The sequence below is a fragment of the Lipophrys pholis genome, assembly GCF_963383615.2.
Source record: "Lipophrys pholis genome assembly, chromosome: 20".
NCBI lineage: Eukaryota > Metazoa > Chordata > Actinopteri > Blenniiformes > Blenniidae > Lipophrys > Lipophrys pholis.
The window spans coordinates 10,524,496-10,547,736 of NC_137648.1; the positions used below are offsets into that span (position 1 = coordinate 10,524,496).

The 23,241-nt window shown below is 42.0% G+C and overlaps 2 protein-coding genes across 2 annotated transcripts; one reads left to right on the forward strand and one right to left on the reverse strand.

Annotated features, from left to right (window-relative positions):
- Nucleotides 1-420: 420 nt before the first annotated feature.
- Nucleotides 421-15,139, forward strand: ccdc191 (coiled-coil domain containing 191; the record flags this gene model as incomplete). The annotated part of the gene is made up of 16 exons (XM_080489954.1): nt 421-483; nt 1,291-1,429; nt 1,532-1,684; nt 2,628-2,806; nt 2,961-3,184; nt 4,332-4,470; nt 4,638-4,828; nt 5,045-5,285; nt 5,899-6,323; nt 8,975-9,066; nt 9,407-9,489; nt 9,595-9,696; nt 9,833-9,976; nt 11,532-11,684; nt 11,955-12,109; nt 14,998-15,139. 16 exons carry the CDS (start codon nt 421-423, stop codon nt 15,137-15,139), a joined length of 2,625 nt encoding a protein of 874 aa, XP_080346080.1.
- zdhhc23b (zDHHC palmitoyltransferase 23b) lies at nt 13,837-23,078 on the reverse strand. The gene is made up of 6 exons (XM_080489849.1): nt 22,729-23,078; nt 20,214-20,374; nt 19,282-19,971; nt 18,689-18,856; nt 16,248-16,511; nt 13,837-15,831 (listed from the first exon to the last, which is right to left on the reverse strand). Exons 2-6 carry the CDS (start codon nt 20,354-20,356, stop codon nt 15,807-15,809), a joined length of 1,290 nt encoding a protein of 429 aa, XP_080345975.1. The 5' UTR covers nt 20,357-20,374; nt 22,729-23,078; the 3' UTR covers nt 13,837-15,806.
- Nucleotides 23,079-23,241: the final 163 nt, after the last annotated feature.

A 23,241-nucleotide genomic window follows, 5' to 3' on the forward strand; every position in this document is an offset into this window, starting at 1 on the left:
ATTTTCAGGTTTTAGCTTTAGCCATCTTCAGCATTCACACTTGCATTTTCTTTAGGTTTATTTAATTTTTTTACACTTCTCAGAAAGAAAAGCGAAGTTGCTATGGTAACTAAAGAGACGCCAAACAACAGCTGTTGTCTTCTGGGTAATGTAGTTCTAAGAGTATTTCCGTGTATTGTAATTAACCTGGAAAGAGAGCCAAACTACACAGTTACCCAGGATTCTATACGAATACGGTACAAATCGGTGGAAGTTAGCTGTGCAGCACTCTATGGGTGCGAGGGTTCTTTAGGTTGCCTTCTGAACTACTTTTGGCGGCGAGCAGTAGAAATACATAAAGATTCGTCATAAATGAAGAGAAGTTCGATAGCTGCACATCATTAGTCGTATATTGTTGTTTATTTGTTTTAACAAGCAGCGATGACTTTCCCTGGTCACAATCCTCACCTTTTCCAATGGAGGAGCCAGCGATCGTCCGACAAGGTAAGTTTTATTTTTGTTAAAGATAGAAATAAACTGAATCTGTGACAAATTACTCAGGCTTGACTCGTGAGATAAAGTTTTTTAATGTACTTGTTTGGCCCAGATAATAAATCCAGATGAGGTTTTTTTTCTTCTTCTTCTTTAAAATTGTCTCTGTTGAAACATAGAAATGACTTTAATCCTGCTTTTACCATCCAGAGATTTGTTTTTTCACCCATGAGGTTAAGATCGATATCAATAAGTTAATGTCCTATTACCTGTATAGTTGAAGAAGAAGCACATTGGTGTTAATACTATGAATGGAGGTGTGGTTCATGGCAGAGGATGATGTAGAACTGTCACACAAATGGCTGCTGTCAGATCCTCTTTTGCTTGCAGCAGCACGTGCCCTCAGGCTGAGACAGAGACAAATGAATCGCTGCTTGTAAAGCACCAACTTTTAGACGTCTGGGAAATGATATTGAAGTATTCTGCTGATTTAGTTCAAAGTTATTCTGTGAATCTATCTGCAGACGTCAGGAATTCAGCTCAGCTCCCAATAGGCACACAGTGCATCTCAAGGTGACCATGGGATGCATTCTGTCAACCCCCCCTTTTACATCCCTCTTGCAATCTGTGTCAGCTTTTCTTTTCTTTTCTTTTAATAACAGACACACAGGAAGGATGTTGATGTCAATCATTGGAGGAGGGTGAGGAGAACATGTGTAGCTATAGCACTGTGTATATTTTTTTTATCAAACTTCAAATAACTTGGCCAAGGAATTGGTAGACATCCTCAAATTTGCAAGTTTTCTTCATCTTTATCAGAGAGTGGAGATGGCCTCTGAGTTTGCTGTATCGGAAGTCTTTTCCCAAAAGAAAAAACCTCAATCGGGAATCAGCACTCGAGTCATGTCATTACAAAGCTCTGAGCAGTTAAGAGATCATGATGACGCTTACAGTGAAGGTAGGCTGGTTCATTAAAAAAAAAAACGGACATGTCTTTAAAGAAGCTCTTCCTTTAGAGTCTATTATTGGATGGTTATATATTGGTTGTTATGTCTTGCAGCTGAAGCTCTTTTAGGTGATTGGCTGGGCAGTAAGTTGCGACTACAGCTGGAGACAGATGATGATGACGACCTCATGAGCTCTGCTGAGAAGACCAGCAGTGCTGCACTGGCCAGAGATCCGCCTCCTGCTCTCAACTACAACAATTTTGATGGTATAACTATGAGTTTTCCTCTTATTACCTAGGATTGTTTTTTATTCAGCCAGGATTGAACATTTATGAAAGAAATACCTGTAATTGGGATTTTTTTTTTTTCATTGTCATTGTGTGTGATGATTGCCTACCTAGATTACTGGAGAAAGTAAACTTCATATCGATATACTAATATACATCACAGAATCACAGTAGTTTATTTGGCACACTTCACTGTCAATCACGGCAAGTTATTACTCTTCACAATTCAAGAAAATCAATTCAGAGAGGAAAGCTAACAACAATAAACAGAAACCTAAAAGTATTAGAAAGTCACACAGTAAGCGTCTCTTTAAACCAAGATGCAGTCACCCTTTGTTTTAGTTGCTCCCTCCTGGGTGAGGAGACAGTATCCCGAGTGAGCTCATGGTCCTGTTATGTTGACTCGAATAAGCTGCTGCAAAGTCCATGAGAAAATCACAACCAAAATTTTCTAATTTTCCACATATGAATAGAATAGATAATAGAGCCAGTCTGTTTAGCTTATATTCCAGTGTGTATGTATCCATGTGTGCTGTTCTTTTAAATCATTTACTCCACTTACTCATGTTGGCTGTGGCCCAGATGAAACCAAGAGCTCCTTTAAAAAGCCCTTTGAGCTCACTTTGATGGTGGTGTAGTATTCAGTTCATTACATGTTATGACAAGAGCTGTAGATTACTGCATATCATCAGTAGACCATCTACATTAAGAAAGATTACAAATGTTTTCACATCAGGCTGTAATAAAGTGAAACAAGTGGCTGCCAATAAAGTGGAAGTCAATCTGGAAGAATTGTGTTAAATGTTTTTAAATCATCATTAAGATAATTAAGTGGTTATGAGGTTGACCTCAAGAAACAGACTACTTTAATTTGGTGATTAAATTTTCATACAATTCTACTCTGCCATGCACAAATACTTAGATCTTTATAACTACCTGGCTGAGGAAGAAGAGCAGTCAACCATTAACAACGTCCTTCAAGACCTGATGAAGCGAGAGGTGTTGGGCCCTGACTTGATGGTGGACCTGGCCCTCGACTCAGGACAGACGAGGAAGAAGTACAGAGCACCGATTGTCACCATGGAAGTTCGACACCAGCAGGTTTGTGACAGCTGTACTTGTGAAATCCCGCAGGTTGCATCAGACATGTCAAGGTTGTGGCTTGGAAAATTCAGGAGTTCGACCAAAAGGAACCAGTTTGCACCATGGGCACCTAAGTAAGATACTTACTATCTGCTTCTGGTTTACACCAAAGGTGCGAGAGAACCGGGCCCGGCGGGAGGCCGAGAGACGGAGGCAGCAGAGGGAGAGGGAGGCTCAGCAGGGCGCAAGAGAGGAGGCAAAGCGGAGGGAGCGCGAGGAAGAGATGAAGAAGAAGCAGGACGAACGTAGGCAGGAGGAGATGGTGCAGCAGGAGATGGTGAAACTGCGGCGTCAGATGGAGGAGAGGAGGGGCCTGGAACAGCTGGCTCGACAGAGGTACAGTATTCACAGCAACCAGCGGCCTGCATTAAAGGGAGTACACCAATCCCTTATATCTACTATATTATAACTACCAGCAGTCTGGTAGCATTGTTTGCACTGTGATCCATTCTATCTTCCTACATGAGATTGAATTAAAAGTCCATCATCAGCACCTTTATTTATCGCTATAATGTTTTCAGTGCTTTTTTCAGGCTATTTATCATATTCTGGAATATTAAAAGAGTTGCTTTTTACTCTACAGTTTAAAATAGTGTTCATAACGGATCCTTTGTATATTGTATCAGTCCACTCTTCATCCTGAACAACCTGCTTTACATTCTGTTTCTGAAAGGCGTCCACCTCACCTTTAACTTACCCTCTGATTGGCCTGCTTCTACAAAGCCTTTGGGCAGCAGTGACCCTGCAGACTTGCAACTTGTGCTTGTGTTTCGACAACATCCCCATCATCTTGCCTATTAGTGCTGCGCCTCCAGCAGATGGCAATTGGAAGAAAACTCTGTGTAAGAAAAAAAGAGATAGAGAAAATAAGTTAATTGTTATACTGATGATAAAGATGCTGCATTGAAAAGAAAAAGCTTACCCCATTGTGTTTAAAAACTCCAGTCACGTTGGCCCAGATGCAGTACATACACCGAGTTCTACAAACTGAGAACTTGCTGACCCCCTTTCCTTGCAAGCAATACACTCACTTCAGAAACCTCATATAAACCTGCCCATACCAGTATGTCGGAAGGTTAGTGTAAACCTCACATACTTTTTTCTTTTTTTCTCAGAGTTTGGGTTTTGATTTATTAATGTATTGCTATTGATGGATTTCGCATTTTACTTTGTTCTTAAGTTCCAGAAGTTGAACTCACCATCAAAATTGAATGTTTGGATGCATTAATGTTTTCTCATTTCAAAAAGTAAACAGGCTTTGAGTTCAAAATATACACACAAAAAGTACAGCAAGTAATAAGAGGTCAGCCTTTAAATAACCTCTTCTTTATATCTTTGTTTTCTATCATCATCACTGTATTTTTGTTAAATTGCTGGAAATATTGTCCAGGCAAAGACAGAAAAATAGGATACCACTTCAGTGAAAATATCTGCTAATCTTGGGGAGATGGTTGACTTTAAATATTGAATGTTTATTGTACAGGGAAAGAGAAAGAACAGAAGCACAGAGGGTAACCAGAAACCTTCAATCAGCCCCAGTTCTTCTCAAAGAGCGGCAGCACACCAAGCAGCAACGTCAAGAACAAAAGATCCAGTCAATGATTCACATGAGTAACCTCAAGGTGTGTGTGTGTGTGTGTGTGTGTGTGTGTGTGTGTGTGTGTGTGTGTGTGTGTGTGTGTGTGTGTGTGTGTGTGTGTGTGTGTGTGTGTGTGTGTGTGTGTGTGTGTAAAGATACTTGCAATTCCATGTCAGTTCTCCAACTTGTGGTGGTTTCTGCATGTTTTAGTGTTTACGGAGGCATTTCTCTGGATGGTATTCCGTGGTCTTAAACCAAAGGCTGCAAATGGGTAAGGCCAAAGCCCTCTGTGAGTGGAAAATGCGTCTGAGAGCGTGGCGAGGGTGGCGAGCTGTGGTGTGGGCTGAACGAAAGCAGCGAGAAGTGACAAGAACAGAAGAGGGGCTGCGAACACAAAATAGGTGGGAACCAAACGAATAAAACTACTATACAATTAAACTCTTATAGTATAATTCCCATATTCTACTTTAAAGTTAATGACAATGTAAGGCAGAATTACTGTACCAATTTGTATGATAATTTACTGTATTTCTCTGCCTTCTCTTTATATACATCCTGACTTGATCAACCAGTAATTGTGGGTTTAAAAATCAGATCAAATCTGTTACATGCTCCAGACAAAGTCAACTGGCCGTGGAAAGTGACCGAAGGCGCTTGCTAAGGCGATGCCTGAATGAGTGGCAGCTATGGAGTCGGATGGAGAAGGAGCAACGAGAGCTTGTGGCCCAGCAGGAGGAAACCAGACGCAAGATGGCCGCCTTGATCAGTGCTGCAACGACAGGGAAACTCAGTGTCACAGAACCACAGCCAATGATGTCCCGACCCGAGGCACCGAGTCAGCCTGAGGCCAGTACAAAGGTGAAAGATGCACTCACAATTCAGCAGCATAATACATCAACCATGCTTCTCAAAGAGCCTGACAAATCACATTTTTAGAAAATCACTGAGACATAAAGTCCTTTGCCTTGGCATGCAAAGCTGATGGCCGGCTTACTGAAGCAAACTTTTGGAACTTAACTAAATAAATAATTATTCTCCTCTCAATCATCCTCTTTGCCCAACCTGCACCTTTTCCCGCAGAAATATTTATATATACTGTGTGGATGTGGGAAGTTGAAGAGGAGGGCAAAGAGCAGATGGAGGAAATGCTACTGAGAAGTAAGAAGTGAAGGATAATGGAACGGGGCTTGAGGGAGTGGAAAAGCAGATCAGCCACTGAAGTTGGAGTTGCAGGAGTTCATGGCAGAGGGGTCACTAAAAAGCTGATCCTTGCTATAAGGTTTCCTATACTTACACATCAAGATTCCTGCAGCTGGAGAGAGAAAAAAAAAAACCCAAACTAAAACACCCCAAGAAACTAAGAGAAACTTGGACTGCAGTTCTATTACTCCTTTAGACTCTCTGCAGACGAGAGTGCTGTGAATATTCAATGTATAATCTCATCGTTTCTCCCTTCTTTTATTCTCTGCAGGAAGACCATCAGAGGTCAGGTACTTTAACCCCTGAAGCTTCTCCAGTACATCCTGGGAGAATCCCAATGTTCACTGCGGCTCAGCCCTCTCAGCCATGGCAGGTAACTCCACACCACGCGTCACCGACTGCCGCTGAGCTCCATAAGGCACGTCACAGACGTGAGGCCGACGGCCACGTCTATGCAGGGAACACGGTGTCAAAAGGCACCAGGTTTGAAAACAGGCACGCAGTCCAGCAACAGATCATCGCGCAGCAGAGGAAGCTGCTGAAGGAGCAACAGGAGCAGATCACCCGCCTGAAGGCAGAGCAGAACATGATGGGTCTGGAGATGGAACTGGAGAAAACCGCACAGCTTGCCAGGCAATCAGTGCAAGGAGGCTCAAGACCCAGGAGCTGCAGTGTCGACCTCCCGGTGCAGCGAAGGTACGTTCACATGACACACATATCTCTGGACTGTGAATCAATAATCAGGGCAACATACTGTTAACGACTAAAGATGTGTCCTTACCACATGAGAGCTCCCACATGTTGAGGGCAAATTCAAGGTCACCGTTGTCTTGGAAATGGTCCAAATGTTCAAATTATTTGATTTGTCAAAAATAATAAATTTTCTATTGTGGAAAAGATTCTTTTAATTTTTGATAAATCACTCTATCCAATGTGACGTAAAGGTCACGGTATGTGTAATTACCATGAACTCATCATTGTCACTGGAGCTTCTCAGTCTTGTCTATATGAATATTAAAAATGTAATAAATCATTGGGATCACGCGTTTGTCTGAGAGGCGATTAACCAAAGTTTAGTTAGTCATCTGCAGGTATGAATTTTAATATTTTGTCAGTAATTAAGGTTAAGTGCGATAATCCATTAGGTCGGCTGTTGTGAATGTAATTACTGGGTCTCCAGATGCAACACTTAACCCACAAGGTCAGATGATAAATGCTCCATTAGAGATCGCCATAGGCCAGAGCTCATATAGAGAAGTCTACCACAACCGAAATGCTCCTACCAAAATACTCCAATATTACAATCATTTAGTTATCTGGTGAGGTTAGTAATGAGTTGATATTCAATACTTTTTTCCATATAAATCCAGTTGATTGGAGTCTTCCTTCATACACCTACATGCAGATAGAAAAGGACACTTACTCGTCAACCACATAGTAAGTATTGAACAAACTGCTTAATTCTGCACGATTTAAATAGGTAACATTTGAAATGTTCTGGTTTCACACTAAGTAGGTCATTTGTTTACTAAGTGAGGGAGATCTTGACCCACTGCTGGTGTCTTATTGTCCATGCTGTGTGACCGAGCTTTATATTTAGTTCTTCTTGATTGAAATTCCCTTGACTGTGGTTTGTAAGTAGGACCTGCCTCCGAACTCCAAGTGTGCCATGAGCTCTAAATTCCTCTCAAAGTAATGAGCGATCATTGTGCTTGTGTTTTTACAAATTGGCAGCTTGTTGTGGATACCTCTGCAGCTGAATGTGTTTTGAAAGGGACCGATATCACGTAGACCTTATATGGTTCAGACACTTGGGTTGAAATGAACCATCGTGAATTGTAATTAACAGTTAATAGCTTTCTTTTTTAAATACAGGTCATAAAGCGGCATATAAAAAAAGGAAGGGCTACAAAAGGATTCCAAGGTCAAGGAGGTCACGTAAATGTGTAGATACTGAGTTTTTATTCACCCCTCTTATACACCTGCTGTGTTCAGACTGACAGTTTGCCAGTCTAACAAAGGGTTTAAACACAGAAATGATCATTTGGACTAACACTCAAACATAATGACATTAACCATTTAACCCAATGGGCACAATCTGTAAATCTGTGCCATCTGACGGTGTGAAAATAAGCATAAAACCTTTAAAGATTTTCTTCTTTGAAAAATATCAGTGCACCTGCATCCTTGGTGTCAGTTAAGAAATGCTTATACAGCCGTTCATTTCAGACATTACGTTTCGTGATGTTTGTCTTCTCCTTGCACAGCATGTCTGCCCTCAACTGCCTGCAATCAGTACAAAATGCTGCCGCCAGAGGGTTAGCAAGGTCATAAAAACAGTCTAATGTGACCCCCACCCCACCCCACCATGCTGAGATGTCCTCACTCGCTCGCTGTTGCTGTCAGAATATATATCAGAATTGTTACTTTCACCAACACACACCTTCAAAGTCCAGCCTCAGACTGTTTAGCTGATCCTGAAATTGCTCCTGAAACTTCAGTCCCACCAGTTCCTCTCAGATTCTAAATCACAGTGCTTTTGTCATACACACTTTAACAACTGTGACAGTCTTTTAAGGCCATAGTCCCAAGACTGTGGAATAGACCGCCCTTATATCTGCATTCTGCAGAATCTGTTGCCATTTTTAGGAAGCTCCGAAAAACAGAGCCGTGCAGACATTTGATGAAGTTTCCTGAACAACTCTTAATGCGCTGTGTGTTACTGATCTGTGCTGCCAGGAATCTTTTTTTTTTTCCATCCGTATCTGTGTCCATCTTCCGCTATTTAAAATTGTATGAATCTTTTGTACCTTCAAAGCACTTTGTGAGTCTTTTGTATGTGAAAAGCACTATGAAAATATAGATTTACGTATGAATAACTTACTTAGCTGCCTACCGATTCCACCCGCCCAACCTTTGACAACCCACACAGACATGGAGGACATGCAAACGCCACACAGTCAGACCGAGACAGCTGGTTTCAAACCAGGACCTGTACCTGTAAAACCACAGTGCCAACAAAGGTACAAACTGTATCGCTTTGCAGCCCTGTTATTTCAGAGTTTATCGGCAGAGTAAATAGGCTAAACATTTAAACACGAATTGAAGACTTTCCAAGGACGCTGTAGAATTGATGAAAACATTGTGGCAACAAAAGTTAAAAGGGTTTGATTTGATTTACTGATACAAAGCATGTGCATGCCACTTGAGTCTATCTTCAGTCAATACTGCTCTCCAGAAGATTTAGCAGTGTGGCTTGAGAGAGACGGCGTGCCGCACAGATCATACAAATGAGTTATGATGGGCCTTTGTTTCTGTGCTTTTCATTGTGATCGTTGATGTTGCAGGGCGCCGGAGTTTACTGGAGAACCCGATGGCAAGTGTGCACAGTCAAAGAAAGCTGTGGGGCAGCGGACAGACCCCCATCCAATTATCGCGGGTCAGTCTAAACTCTAAAGGCTCTCTCTGCCTGCACACTTAACTTCACAGAATCATATAAGGACACACGGGAGGTACATTTCCTCTCGAGACATGTGTTGACAGACTGCTGCAGCACTTTTGTCAAGGAAATTAAATGAGATGTGCAGAGAGATTACGCAGTGAATATAAATGACTTCAGGTGTACAGGCATCCGGAGACGTGTTGGTGCTTTAACTTACTGTTACGTGTTCAGAATGTAAAGTGCGAGACGGAGATAAACATGCACAAATCCACTCCTGAGACGGCTGAAGGAAAGAAAACCTTTCGCTGAACTCGACCCTTTCTCTATTTTTCTGAAGCTATGGAGGCCCGCGCACGTCGGCGTGCAGAGCGGAGGAAGGAAATCGAGGAACTCAAGAGAAAGAAAGAAGAGCAAAAGCTGGTGAGATTGGGAAGTCATTACCTGGAGTAGCTATGTTCAGAGGCTTCTGAACGGTTGCAGTGTCCAGGAAAGATTTGCATACACAATGAAAAACATAACTTTCAGGCTGAAATGAAAGCTGCTGAGGAGCAAAGGCAGAGGGAGGAGGTAGAGGAGAAACTCCGAGCAGCAGAAAAGAGGAAAGAGGATAAAAGGCTGGAGAGAGAGGTGAGGTGTTCTTCATGTCTTATGGACATTCAGCGAAACTTAAAAGCATAAAGCAGAATAGAAAAAAAAAAATCCCTATGACTCCAGGCAGAATTAAATTTTTTTTTTTTTAAGTTCACTTTTTGTGTTTGTGTAGAGGGAGGAGGAAAAACAGAAGGAACGGAAAAGGCAGCAGGAGCTCTTGAAAGCAGCCCGTCAACACTACGACACCACCTTGCTGCTCCGGCGCGGCCTGGCACCGTGGAAACGCCTCATTCAATTGAGACAAGACAGCATGAAGGTAAATCGACTGGCGTTGTTCATTTTAGCTTTCAACTCTCGCCGCCACAGAATCAGCCTCCCCTCAGTCAACCAGCATATTAAAAACCCAGGAGGTGCTCTTCAGCCAGGCGGTAAAGAGCCAACACAAAGCCACTTCAGGATTTCCCATTATTGGAGCTTTGCCATAGGCAAATGGAAAAATGTCTTCCCTCCAACAATCCACCTGAGAAACTTCAGGACCATATGCACACCAATTTGAATGATAAAAAGCTGAGCCGGCAGTGTGTATTCGCTATCTCTGCCACGAAGGCGACATGCTGCACTCTATTGGAACATTTCTACAATTCAAATCTTTACAACTGGATGTTTCCGATGGCTCACCGACCACCGGTAAGTGTATTTTCTAAGCTAAAATGCTCAGTTGCCTTATCTATTTTGCATGCAAAGTTGATTTCAGGTCAAGTGTGTTTTCAGCTTTGCAAATGGTTACAAAAAGAGCATTTTTGCTTCGTTAAATTTTTGAAAAATATTTGCCTCATCTTTCATTCATGTAGCTGGACTTGCCTTATTATTTATGCATTAACTGTTTTCGATGTGCTGTATTTTGTTTTAACCATCTTTTTACTTTACTTATTTAAAGACCTACTGGAGAATGACCCTCTTAATCTTTCTGATACTCTTAAAAACTGTCGATGCAGCTCAAATTGTCCAACCTAAATTGCCAATAGGTACTTACTCTTGGAGTAGTACAGAAAGAATGCTGACAATGTTTACATTATTCAAATATTTCAAGCAGATTAGACAGTAAATACGTGAAATGTACATTGGTCATTGTCATTATCTTTTCATGCACATAAACCAACAACAGGTAAAGTGAATAATGTGGATCATTTCTTCATCATGGTACCTGCTGGGAGATTTTAGGCTGAAAGATGATTCTAATGTGGCAACATTCAAAAGGGAAGGAAGCTTTGCTTCCTTTCTGTGCATGGCTTATGTCCTTTCCAGACTGAGCAAACATTTCATGTTTACCGCACACACTCGCCTCCAATTATATATATCACAATGACTGAATGTAGTCTTTAGTTTGGAATCACAATGAAAGTCATTTTCCCAAATACAGAAAGGTAACTGTTATGAATAAAAAGTACAAAGTACTGCATATTCGCAGGCTTCTCACTTGAGCAAACTGTTGGGTCAAAACTACTCACAAGGCAGCAAAATGGAAAACTCCAAAGAAATTCTATACAACAAACATGTAAGACGCACTTACACTGTTGGACGCTGCAGCACTGCCATGTGGCACAACTTTAGATTTGTATTCCCTTGACAACACTGTATTATCATTTCATCCTCCCTCTTTAGCGTAGCTTTACGCTTGAACGCAGCAGATCTTGGGCATGCATGTTTCACACTGACATATAAAACCTTGAAGATGTGAGAGGAGGCCAAGAAACATTTCATGCGCTTCATTGTTTCTACCTGGCACATATGATTGATTTTGCACACATTCGTCGACACGCATAGCCAGTTTTCTTCTTTCTTTTTTTTTTTTCTCTTTCCAATCCACCCAGCTGGCCGAGAGTCATCATAATCGCTTGCTCCTGAGGCGGTGCATACTATATTGGCAGCAATCAGCAAGAGAGTCCCTGTCTGAGAGAGAAGCCTGTGCTGACCAACTCTACCAGCATACGTTACTGCGCAGGAGCTTAAGCAACTGGAAAAGAGTGTGTACCCACCCACCCACCCACCCTGAACAAACAAACAGACACATGCAAACACACTCACTCCATCAGGACTGACTAATGCAGCTCTGTCTCCTAATCCCCTCTTCTACCTGTCAGGTGACTCTTTAAAGGGAACAAGATGTATTTTAACTATGAGAGATGAGTTGAATTTCTTTAAGCATTCATGAAGATCAGCAGATTTGTATTTTTTTTACTATATGTGCCAACATGAAAAATTGAGTCTTATCTCTAAGCACAAGTCTGTTTCAGCTGAAGGACATGAGGCTCATCCAGGAGGAGCGAGCAGAGCATTTCTATCGCACGCGCACTCTGAGGAAGTTTCTGCTGGCGCTGCAGAACCACGTGACCCAGGAGAGGCTGGTGGATTGGGACCGTCAGGAGCTGGCTCAGGAGCACAATAACAGGTGTGCTGCTTCAGGCTTTGCCATATGTTCACTGTGTAGATGCTGCCGTCGTATAACCAACAAACAGGGTGTTACGCTAAGTTTAACAGCATGTCAAGTTTTTGATTACAAGCTGAACTGCAAGCCAAGATCAGTTCTTGCAGTGGGCTCAGAAACGGCACCACACTGAAGCCTGTGAACATAATAAACCTATCAATTACCCTTTGGGATCACAAACGCCAATGCATAGGATAGATTTTGTGGTGACGAGTGTACATTGGGTAAACTGCAGTATGCTTTGCATGGGAAGTTGATAGGAAATAAGGTCATTTTGGTGCATGATGTGTTTCACCTTTTACACCTTAGCTACTCATGCATTTGAGTGAAGATTGCACAATCAATACTTTGACACCAGGACAGCGTCTTGTACCACTGACCAAGCCAGTTCATGATTAATGTGAGTCAGTCGTGTTTTATTTCATTGTTCATGATACAATAATTAGAGTCTGACTGCTTTTTCCACACTCGCATTCTGTGAATAACTGCCATATGGATCATGATGCAGCTCGTCCATCACTTCTGTAAACTTCTGTAAATCCCTCCAAATGCTAAAGTATACCCACGCTGTCTAGACTACTCTGTAGCTGCCAATTCCCACAAGACAACTTAGCATGCAAGATTTTGCACTGAATGCAGTGACGCTGCTTCTGGTGCAACTTTATTCATTTCTGCTGCAAAAAGTCTGAGTAAGCATTAGTGGATCCCTCAAATCCACCACTCAATCATGTTCAGCTTCATATTGAGCTGTATAATGTAGAAGTGAATACGATAAGAAGCGCGTGGTCAACCTCACATTGTTGTTTAGTGTTGGGAATTAACATAACTCTAAATAATATGGTTTTTAATAGAGCCTAATTAAAAGATTTTAAAAAAAACCTGCCCCATAGGAGGTTAGAGTATGCAAACTGAGCTGCCTGCAGAGAAAAAAAGAGTAACACCATCAAATACTGAAATTAAAACAACTAGAAATCAAACAATTTTGAGAAATTGTTGTACTCATTAGTGGCACTATTCACTAATGACTACCCTCTGGAACCAGGACTGAGAACCACTTGTAGATTATATGTAGAAGACATCAGAGGAAACTAGTGTCTGATGAAATGAGTTTCAGAAAATAAATGATCAAATAACTCGTTCTGTGTTATTTCCAGACATAATTAGTCAATCTGCTTTATACAGCACCATCCCCGAAGGCAGCTGTTGGAGCAATTGTCCAACAATTTTGACTCCTGTTTGCACTTGGTGGTGATTTAGCCTCCAGGGGTTTTGCACGGCAGACAGCAGCGCTTTCTGAAAAGGTCATCAGTTTGATCATTCTGCACAGGAAAATATCCCAAGCGCTCCAATTGTGTACTATATGAATGATTTATTTAAAAGTTGCTTCTTCCGTAGTTGTATATCTTATAAAGAAAAGAGATCTTCATAAAAACCCAGATTTAGGACCAAATTAATGGAACGGTGCAGTAAAACGTGTCAATTTATGGAACAATTAAGGCAAGGCATCAAAAATATATAATTAACATGCAAGATTTAAAAAAGTAATTAAAACCAGTTTTCCTTCTTATTGTAAACTGATTGTGGGAACATTACCGTACATAAGTTCATTTGTCCTTCTGCTCCCTTTTATTCACAAGTTTGGAAACTTTTGTTTGCATTGTATTGAATTTTTTTGTTGTTTTTTTTTATTTGTCAATGAATTAAATAAAAAAAAATTACCAAACTTTAAAAAAAAGTTACAATTGTTAAGAACAGAAAAAATCTTCAAAAAAACAAAGTACATGTTTTGTTTGTTTCCCAACAAATAATGTTCGATTGCCACGCCGTAGAAGTTAACCATACAAAGCATAACTAGATTGTCTGCTACTGTCATAACTAGTACATTTGTTTTAGTGTTTCAATAAATTATACTCTTGTGTGTGTTTGAAGAAAATACTGTTATACACTACACTTTTTTTCTTTTTATCGTGACTTATTTTAAAAAAGAGAAATTGAAAAGAATCAAAAGAATTCTCAATAATATGGATTTTAAAAGATCTTAAATCCTTGAAATCAGCCCATTTTTCAAGGCAAACTAAAAGAATACCATGGCAAACGATCAAACGCAGCACTCGGCTCTACAAGCACCAGGACAGAAACCGTATTTGACAGAAAATTGTTCACTTTGGCTTCCTGATCGAGGAAATGTCCGATTTCACCCTCTGGCTCGACTAAACCTGTTCTGGCAATGTCGACAATAAAGGTGGGATTTAGTCTCCCGTTTTAATTCCAACCCAGATGTGACATGAGAGGGTTGCAAGAGACCTTTTCCTCAAAGCTGTCAACTTCATCTTGAGGAAAGTCAAGAGATTACAAAAAGTCAATGAGTTTCATCAACTGGGGAACAGAAAATGTGCAATTCATGACAGTTCCCTGAAAAATGTAGAAAAAGACCACCCTACAGGTGTAAAAGTCTGTTTGATTTCTAATTTGCATTAAAATTAGTTTTAAATTATTTGTTTTCGCTACATTATTCATTTTGAACCATATTGTTTTGCGTTATGTTGAATAAAATTATCATTATTCATAGGTAGCCTATTTTCCTTTGCGCACATGATCAATTATTTCTGCAGCGCGGTGCGGCTTTAATAATTTCACTGTCAGTGCCTCAAAATGGAAACGTCAGCTTGTCAGACGAGTGCCGCTAAAAGACCAAAGTTTACAGGTGAATTCCCACCAGCTGCCATTTCCAGCAGGCCTCGAGTCACATGTGAAAACTTATTAGCTGCTGTCAACCGAGCGGCCGCTGTAATCCAGTTGGTTATTACTCAACTGCCCTGTTCCGTCTGTCGTTCCATCTGCCTGCATTTCAGACGGGTGCTGCAGCGATGCTTCCTGGCCTGGAGGCAGCTTCCAGATCTACTCCGCAAGGAAAGGAGGAGGGACGAGCGGCGGGAGAGACTGAGCCGCAAAGTGGCTGAAGTTCTGCCTGATTTCTGCTCTCATCCACTGTAAACCCCCCTCACCCCCGAGGAGAAAAAAACCACTGAATGCAGGCAAGGAGCCGCATCCAGAAAACACACACACACGCATCACAGGAGGGGGACTTTTGGACTCATGGAAAGTGAACGTGAGAACACCTACACACTTCTCACATTCATTTAATGAAAATAAATAAAAGTCGGTTCAGATAAACACGCACGCAGACGCGGGGCTTTACAATTACCAGGGTACAAAAGAAGTTCTACGTCTCTTTAAAGGCCTAACAGGCAGCGACAGCCAAAGCAGAGTGAATCTAAGCAGACGTTTGAGATGAATTGATTCTTTTGCTTTTTCACACATACAGAGAAGTTTCCTCTGGCACTCGGCTCGTAACATCTTCAGCTATTATAATTCCAACTATGCAACTGATTGCTGTAGAAGTCAAATCCGCCCGATTATCTGGCTTTTTCATAAATCTTGTTTCTATCTTTTAACATATTTCACCAGGCCAAGTAAGTTGAAGTGGGGTCCGTGTTTGGAAGGGATGTTGGAGACCATCCTCGAACAGATGTGTGTGTGTGTGCATTCACTGGTGTTCTCTTGATGGCTGACGCTGGCTGGGGCTGTGCTTTTAGAAGTAGTTCTTTTTGAGGATTCGCACGCTGGCTTGACAGTTGTTAGGAAGTCACTCCTGTCGTTCTCATTTGCCAGCTTCCACCAAAGCACTAGGATATAGAGGAGACACAAGGTCAGCGTTCGGCATCCATTGTGAAGCAAAGAGTGAAGACTGTTCAGCAGGGCGACTGATGAGATGCGTAACAAGGCAGCGGGAGTGTGATGAGCGAGAGTGGATGCAGCTGCATAGAGTGGAGGCCAGCTGTCAGTCACATTAATAGCAGTGAATGTGTCTCATTGGAGTCTGTGTCTGTTATTGCTAAGTGTCAAAGTCAGTGCGTCTTCATGGCTGAAGTCAAAGCAGAGCTGAGAAAAGTCCTGACAGCTTTCAGGTTTGCTGCCACCAGAAGAGGGTCAGTTTAAACTGAATCCGATTTTGAGGAGCCATGCTGCCCCCCAGTGGAGATGATCAGAACAGCGGCAGTAATCCCCAAACAGTTTGGGCTACGTAATGGTCTCTTCTTACACAAGATCTGCCGGGGAAGGTGGGATCAGCATGTCTCCCATGGCGATAAACTCTGACCAGTTTCCACGGAAACCTCGAGAGTAGACGCCAGTCTCCACGACGAGTCCCCAGAAGGCACTGCGGGCAGCTCTCTCTCGCAGTGCGATGCGAGCCTCGCGCTCGGTCACGTTGTAGCTGATATTGACGACCTGGACCACCAGCAGGTGAAGCAGGCCACCGGTCACAATACTGCTGTACCATGCACAGGTGAAACAAAGTGCAGTGCTGGAACGCAGACAAGGAGAGAAGGCAGTAAATTCATCATCAAACACTTCACAGGAAACAGTGCTTGTAAAATACTGTTCTACAAAAATTATAGTAAAATGACCTGTCTCATACTTTATTTTAGCCATCTGGCATGTTATTCTATATAAAACATTATTTTTAGCAAGCATAAAAATTGCTATTGGACAGATGACCGATATATAAAAAAAACAACTTTAAGGACACGCTTGCCACTCAAATGAGGTGCTCTGGAGGCTCGTTTCAAAGCGTCCGACGCCTACAGCAGTGCAGATCATTTTAACTACTTCCCTCCACTCACACGGCTCGGAGCATAAACAGAGACTCTCTCCAACAAACCAACAGGCAGAGCTCCAAAGTACTCTTGAAGCTGGTTCAACAGTTTATTAAAAGATGCATCATGTCCAAAAAACAACAAAACCCCTCCGATTAAAAAAACATTTAAATGTGGGAAAGATGTCAGAATGCCTCTGGACAGTCTCTCTGAGCCATAAAAATAATGCATGATTGCACTTGACTGCTGCTTAATGACTGAATGAGATTTCCATTTTCCATACGCTTCACTGTGGATGTTTCTTTGGGCGTGCAAATGTGTTAATGGAGCTTGTCCTCCGATGAGCAGATGTTTACGTTGGTGCTGTATAGCAATGACTGCCGGGAAATGAAATGTTTGTTTCTTTAACTACAGTCTGAATACAGATGCTCCGTGTTGTCATCTTAAAAAGTGCAACATTCCGCTCCAAGCTTTCCATTCTTACTGTGAGCCGAAAGTTTTGAGTTTTGGGAGGATAACGGCCGTTAACTTTAACAGCCAACATATGGATTTCAGTGATAAACCACATTTCATTGCTTCAGCAAACACCGACTCACAGGCGACAAACTCCACGCAAGGTGCTCGGCCCCCACTGTGAAGTTCAGCGTGTTGCTCAAGGACACTCCATATGAACAAGGCGGGATGAGAGATTGAACCAACCCCCGTTGAAATATTACCAAAACTGATCGCATCATTTAAACTAAATTACATTAGCGTCTTAGTTTTGCAAAGACTTTATTCAGTCCAGCCAGGACGTACAAGAAGTTCACTGATGTATAAATAGGTAATACTGAAGTGGATAATTATTTGCTTTCTTACCAATAAAAGGCCCCAAAAGTAAAACTGTTTAAATGTCATATTATAGATATTTTGTATATTGATACAAGAAAATAATAATATTTGTGGATTTTTGTTTAAGTTGGACCAAACTTGAGTTAAATCTATGCAGCCACCAGTCATTATTATCTTTGTCATAGAAATTAGAAATAAAAATTAATACTCGAAATTGAAATAATTAAAAAAAAAAAACGTGTATATTTGTTTTCTGAATTTATCAAATGCTCCAGGTTTTGATTTGCTTCTCTTCAGACTTGCAATATATTTTTTATCTTTATTCCCTTTTTAAAACCGGTTTGTTATGAATTTGTGCATAACGTTACTGTTCTGCTAGTGTAAAGCAGAACATGTCAAACAAGAGTGCAAATGATATCAATATTAGTTGCATAACTGTCTGTTTGCCGACATTAAATAAAAATTGACTTGGTTATACATTTTTATCGTCCTTTGGTTTTGTACTTTAATGTACCGAGTGTGGTGATTTTCTGAGGTCTTTTATCTTTTGTGATGCGGATATTTGATCGCTACATATACAGAAATAAAGCAAAGACAAAACAGTCCATTACAGAAATGTCTTAAAAAAATGTTTTTTAAATTTATTTCAGATTTTACCACGACCCAAACAAATTCCACACTGGTGCTTCCAAATCCTTTCAGGTCTACTGACTTATTAATAAGCAACATATGAAGAAGAGACATTATAACGGGTCATTTGATAAAAATAATTAACAATATATATTTTAAAAAGGATGAATGTTGTGATTTCGGACTTTTATGGTGATCTTTTGATTCACCACTTCAGCAACAAAACATGACCTTTTGGCTTCTTTTCTGGCTTTAAGAGACAAGTCAACATTCCACACCTCGTCCTGACTCTATAAGAAACCACACAACTACCCGGCGACTCCAGAAAAAAATGCCATTATTCGTTAAGTGCAGCCGTGAGTTCTAATTCAGGGTTTTCATACCCACCCCTGTGTGCGCAAACTGTGAGTCTGGGTCTTCATACCTGTACTGGTTGTAGACTCCCGGGCAGTAGAGCAATGCTGTGAGGACGTGCTGCCGTGGACAAACCGTCTGCAGCACCAGGCTGATGCCGTACAGCGACGTCAGCAGGAAGAAGACCAGCGTGAGCAGGAAGCTGCGGTGGTTGGCCTGCCCCACACAGCTGTTAATCCTACCCACCCCCCAGCAACAACAGGAGGGGATGCACGGACACACAAGTACACACACAATGAGACAAAACATCTTACTGAGACCCTGGGGTTATACTAAACTACACACAGAGATGTGGAAACAGACATCGGTGTATGAGAGAATGCAGTGGAGAAACAGACTCGTATCCATCAATATATGAAGAACTGATGCCGACTTGACATGATGGGACATACAAATATGGTAAATAGCAGCAGGAATGATCAAAAAGACATAAACATGGATTTCTTTAAGCTGGATATCTGAGGGGAAAGAACTGAAGTGCTTTGAAAATTTAAGTAATCAGCTGAGACTTTTAGAAGAAGAAAAGAATAAATAACTTCAGTGAGACACAAAGAAGAAGAAACAGTGGAGAGGCAAAGTGAGAGGCATTTTAATGGAACCCACCAGACACAGTGATGGTCTAGACGCAGCACGCAGACACCACAGATCCGACAATGTCCCGCCCTCGGGGGCCGCACCACCCGGCACGCCATGCACCAGTTCCTCTGGCTCGTTTCCTTTAGTTCCACCTCCGCCTGCGTCGACGACCCCGCCCGGTTGGCTACCGTCATCGTCACGTCCTGCCTCCCCCCATTGATGGACGTGTCTCTCTCTGCCACCGGGCTGTAATAGGTGACTTTGCTGTGCACGTCCTCTGGGTTCGGCTGAACGACGCCGGGTCCTCTCTTGGTGTGGACGAGAGCGAGCAGCGTGGAAATGACCCCGGCGCTCACCACAGCCAGCTGGAGGTCTCCGATGTCCCCGCGAGGAAGCACCTCTGTGACGAACAAGTAGTACGTGTACCCCAGGGAGAACAAGGCCAGGCTGAGGAAGAAGAGCGTGCGCCCCTTCTTGCGGTGGGTGAAATAGTAGTACCACAGCACCAAGCCAGGAAGTGCGGTCAGGACCACCAGGCCGAGGAGGAAGTGGAGGGCAGCGAGGTGCAGCAGGGCGGGGAGGAGGATAAGAGGAGGGATGATGGACAGCTCCAGTTTTCGGGCTCCGCCCCACAGCCAGGGTATACGGATTCGATCTGATATGACAGTGGTCACCTGAGACAGGGACTCGGGCTTTTGAGCCTCTCTTTTCAGAAACCTGATGAAATACAAAAAAGGTTACGCCTTTTTCTTTTTTTTTACTCTTGGAGCTGCAGCAATTAGCCTAGAAATTAATTAATTCGCCAACAGGAGAACATGCAGACAACACAGATAGGCCTCGATCACTAACCACTACATCATTGTGTGATATAATATATCAGTCCACGTTGTTGCTGACAATGGATTGATAATAAAACACTGTAAATTACAATCCCACAATCTGTCTGATGTATGTCTCACCTGTCACAGGCATCATCCAGGTCTTCACAATCGCAGCAGCAGGCTGCTACATGGCTGCGTTCTCCGAGTCTGTTCACATACTCACAGCAGCACAAGGCCGCCTCCTCCTCCTCCTCCAGCAGCTTGTTCTCCCGCTTCTTCATCACAAACAGCCGCTCAGCCTATCGGACATGGAAGGAGTTGAGAGCAGACGTGTGAAGACTTAGCAAACATTAAGTAATGTTGTTTTTGTGCATCATGTGACACTGGCGAGTCATTCTTGCACCCAGTTTGTCTTATGAACGAGTTATGGCAGTTTTTTTTATGATAATATAATAATTAATATAATATGAAAGACAAATACAGTATCCAAAAATAGTTATTCAACCTCACTTTGCTGATGTGACCTTTGCATGCAGCGGCGTACAAGCTATGTACATGTGTTTTTGGATGCTAGAGTATTTCAGGACGGATTTCCACCAGGCAAGGCTGAACCGACCCTGCTCATTTGCCCGGGCCCAGTCCACTGCATCTGTCAGGATTTGAAGATTTACAGCAAAATCTAGTCACTCTGCCACACGACACCCTCCCGTTAAATGGCCCGGATGGATTTGGGAGAAGGTCGTACAGGGACCTCATTTGTAACAATCAAGGATTTTCAGTGTTCCCTCAATCACAGGCCGACGGTTCCCAAAAGAACCACAAAGTGGGATTAATGCTTCATCCGAGTTAAACCTCTCTCGGGGGGGATCTGGCTTTGTTCACAGGACTTGAATGAGACTCTAATTAGTGCTAAATCAAGCTAGAGTGTGGTTTTTTTTTTTTTTTATCAGCCAGCTACTGATCAAACTAACTTATTAAAATAATAAAAAAATAACATTGGGGTCAGGTTAGGTGGCTGTTTTCTAACTGCTGAATCCTTCTCGCATTTGGTCTTTAAAAGCCTAAAAACAAGACAGATTGAGCTGCATGTTCATGTGATTAATGAGCAAGTGGCTGCACCAAAACCACATCTGCTCCGTGACAAAAAAAAGAAAAGAAAAATGTAATACTGTCGCAGAGATTCATGGTATGACGGTGGCACTCAGCAGCGTTCTGTCTGTGATGTGTGCACAACTTTACACTTGCAGCTGCAATACCCCCAAAAAAAAAGGATTTGCAGAGCAAAGTGCTTTGTATCCCTGAAATAGATAAAGCAGGATGGCTGTGGGTCTTTGAAAGTGGGATTACGTTCAGGAACGTCATCTTTCGTGCACAACCTGATTAAACGTCAAGCTGGAGTAGTTATCTCTTTTGAGAACTACTAGCTCCAGGCACTTCAGGGGTTTTAGCTTGACTTTATTTTTATCACAATAATCTAACGAGTAGAAACACAAACCCAAAACCAAAACGGGCTTCAGGAAGTTCACACTTGCAAGTTGTTCTCGTGACTCAAGATAAGTTTTGGATCCTGATATTCTAATGGCCGCTTACAGTTTATGTTGAAATTAGCTGTTGATATTTACTTTTTTGTTCTTTAAAGGTTTGAGGACGTTTTCCCCTCTTTTTGTTATACACACATGCCAAATAGTATTATATACTGAGCTCTGAGCGTTTTTAAAAACTCAGGTAACTGAAGCTCAGGATTGCAAATGACCAGAAATCATGAAGGACAGCCACTATTATTTCTTCTCAAAAACACTATAGCAGACATAAGCAAGGGGTTTTTCTGCTCATTTGACACCAATAAAAAAAATACCTTACAGGGGAAATACTCTAATTTCCTCCACATTAGACTTATACCACTTTCATGCCTGATAAAAAAAATGGCAGTAGCACAACTGTACATATGCACAGGTAATGTACATATGCAGAGTATGTACATTACCTGTAAATACTCTCTTCCTTCTTTTCTATCTTTGAGTTGATCATAGGTTGGGGGTCCAGCAAAGTCAGCTTTTCATTGTACATTGTACAGTGTAAATTTTGCATTTATTTGGATACATACAATAAATATCTCGAATATTACCATTATTGCAAGGAATATATTTTCAAATCAAGATTTACAGGTATTATGCAAAACACAAGATAATGATGCTCACACCCGAGTCTAGTCCGAGTGGAATTTTGGCGCACCTGTGTAGATTTTATTGATGACCTTTTATAAAGAATTTAATTGATGTTACCCACTTTGTGTTTTCTCATTCAATTGCCTTTGTTTGGGCAGTGTCTCGAGGATAGGAAACCTTTTCTATAACTTTTGTAAAATCTTATTTCAGTGGAAATATTAAAAATAAAAAATAAACATGAAAGGGAAAAGTAAAAATGTACATATTTGTACATGGACAGATAAATGACTACTTACTTTACGTGTGTGGAATACTTTGAATGAAACGCGGCTTATTCCCATATTGTTTTTGTTTATACTTTTTGTTTGTTTCATTGCTGTTCCACCTCGTGACGCCAGTCGCGGGTGGCGAACGTAAACAACGCACCGCGCGTCAAACCAGGTGCGACGCGGCGCCGCGGATCGTCAACCTTTCCGACTGTGACATACCTGCAAACCTCGCTGCTACATGCCGATGTTTCTCGATGGCCCCAAAAACGGCCATTGAAACCTTCTCCCCGGAAATCCTGGCGGCGGCAGCAGCGGTCGCATCCGGTGTGTCTCCCCGCTGCACGACGCTCCGCACTCGGGGAACGGAAGTCTCCGGAACAGCGCGTGGTGGAGGTCGAGCGGGTCCACGTGTCCTCCCGAGTGTCTCCTCGGATTCCTCCTGGTTTTACTTTTCAGTGGTCTCGAGATGACGACTCCTTTCTTCCGCAGCCAAACTGAGCGGAATGATTCCGTCCTGACGTCAAACGAGGGAGCGTCTCCCCGCCCAGGACGCGCGTGGACTCCCACACATCACAGAAGTGCACACAGTGTTTACAGTCCTGAGGCTTTCAGACGCACAGACATACTTGTGGCATGCATGATAAACTTCACATAATAGTATATATATAACCGATAATTTCATTATTTTTCCTCGTCAACCAGCAGGATAAAGGTTGCTTTTGTAAAAACGAC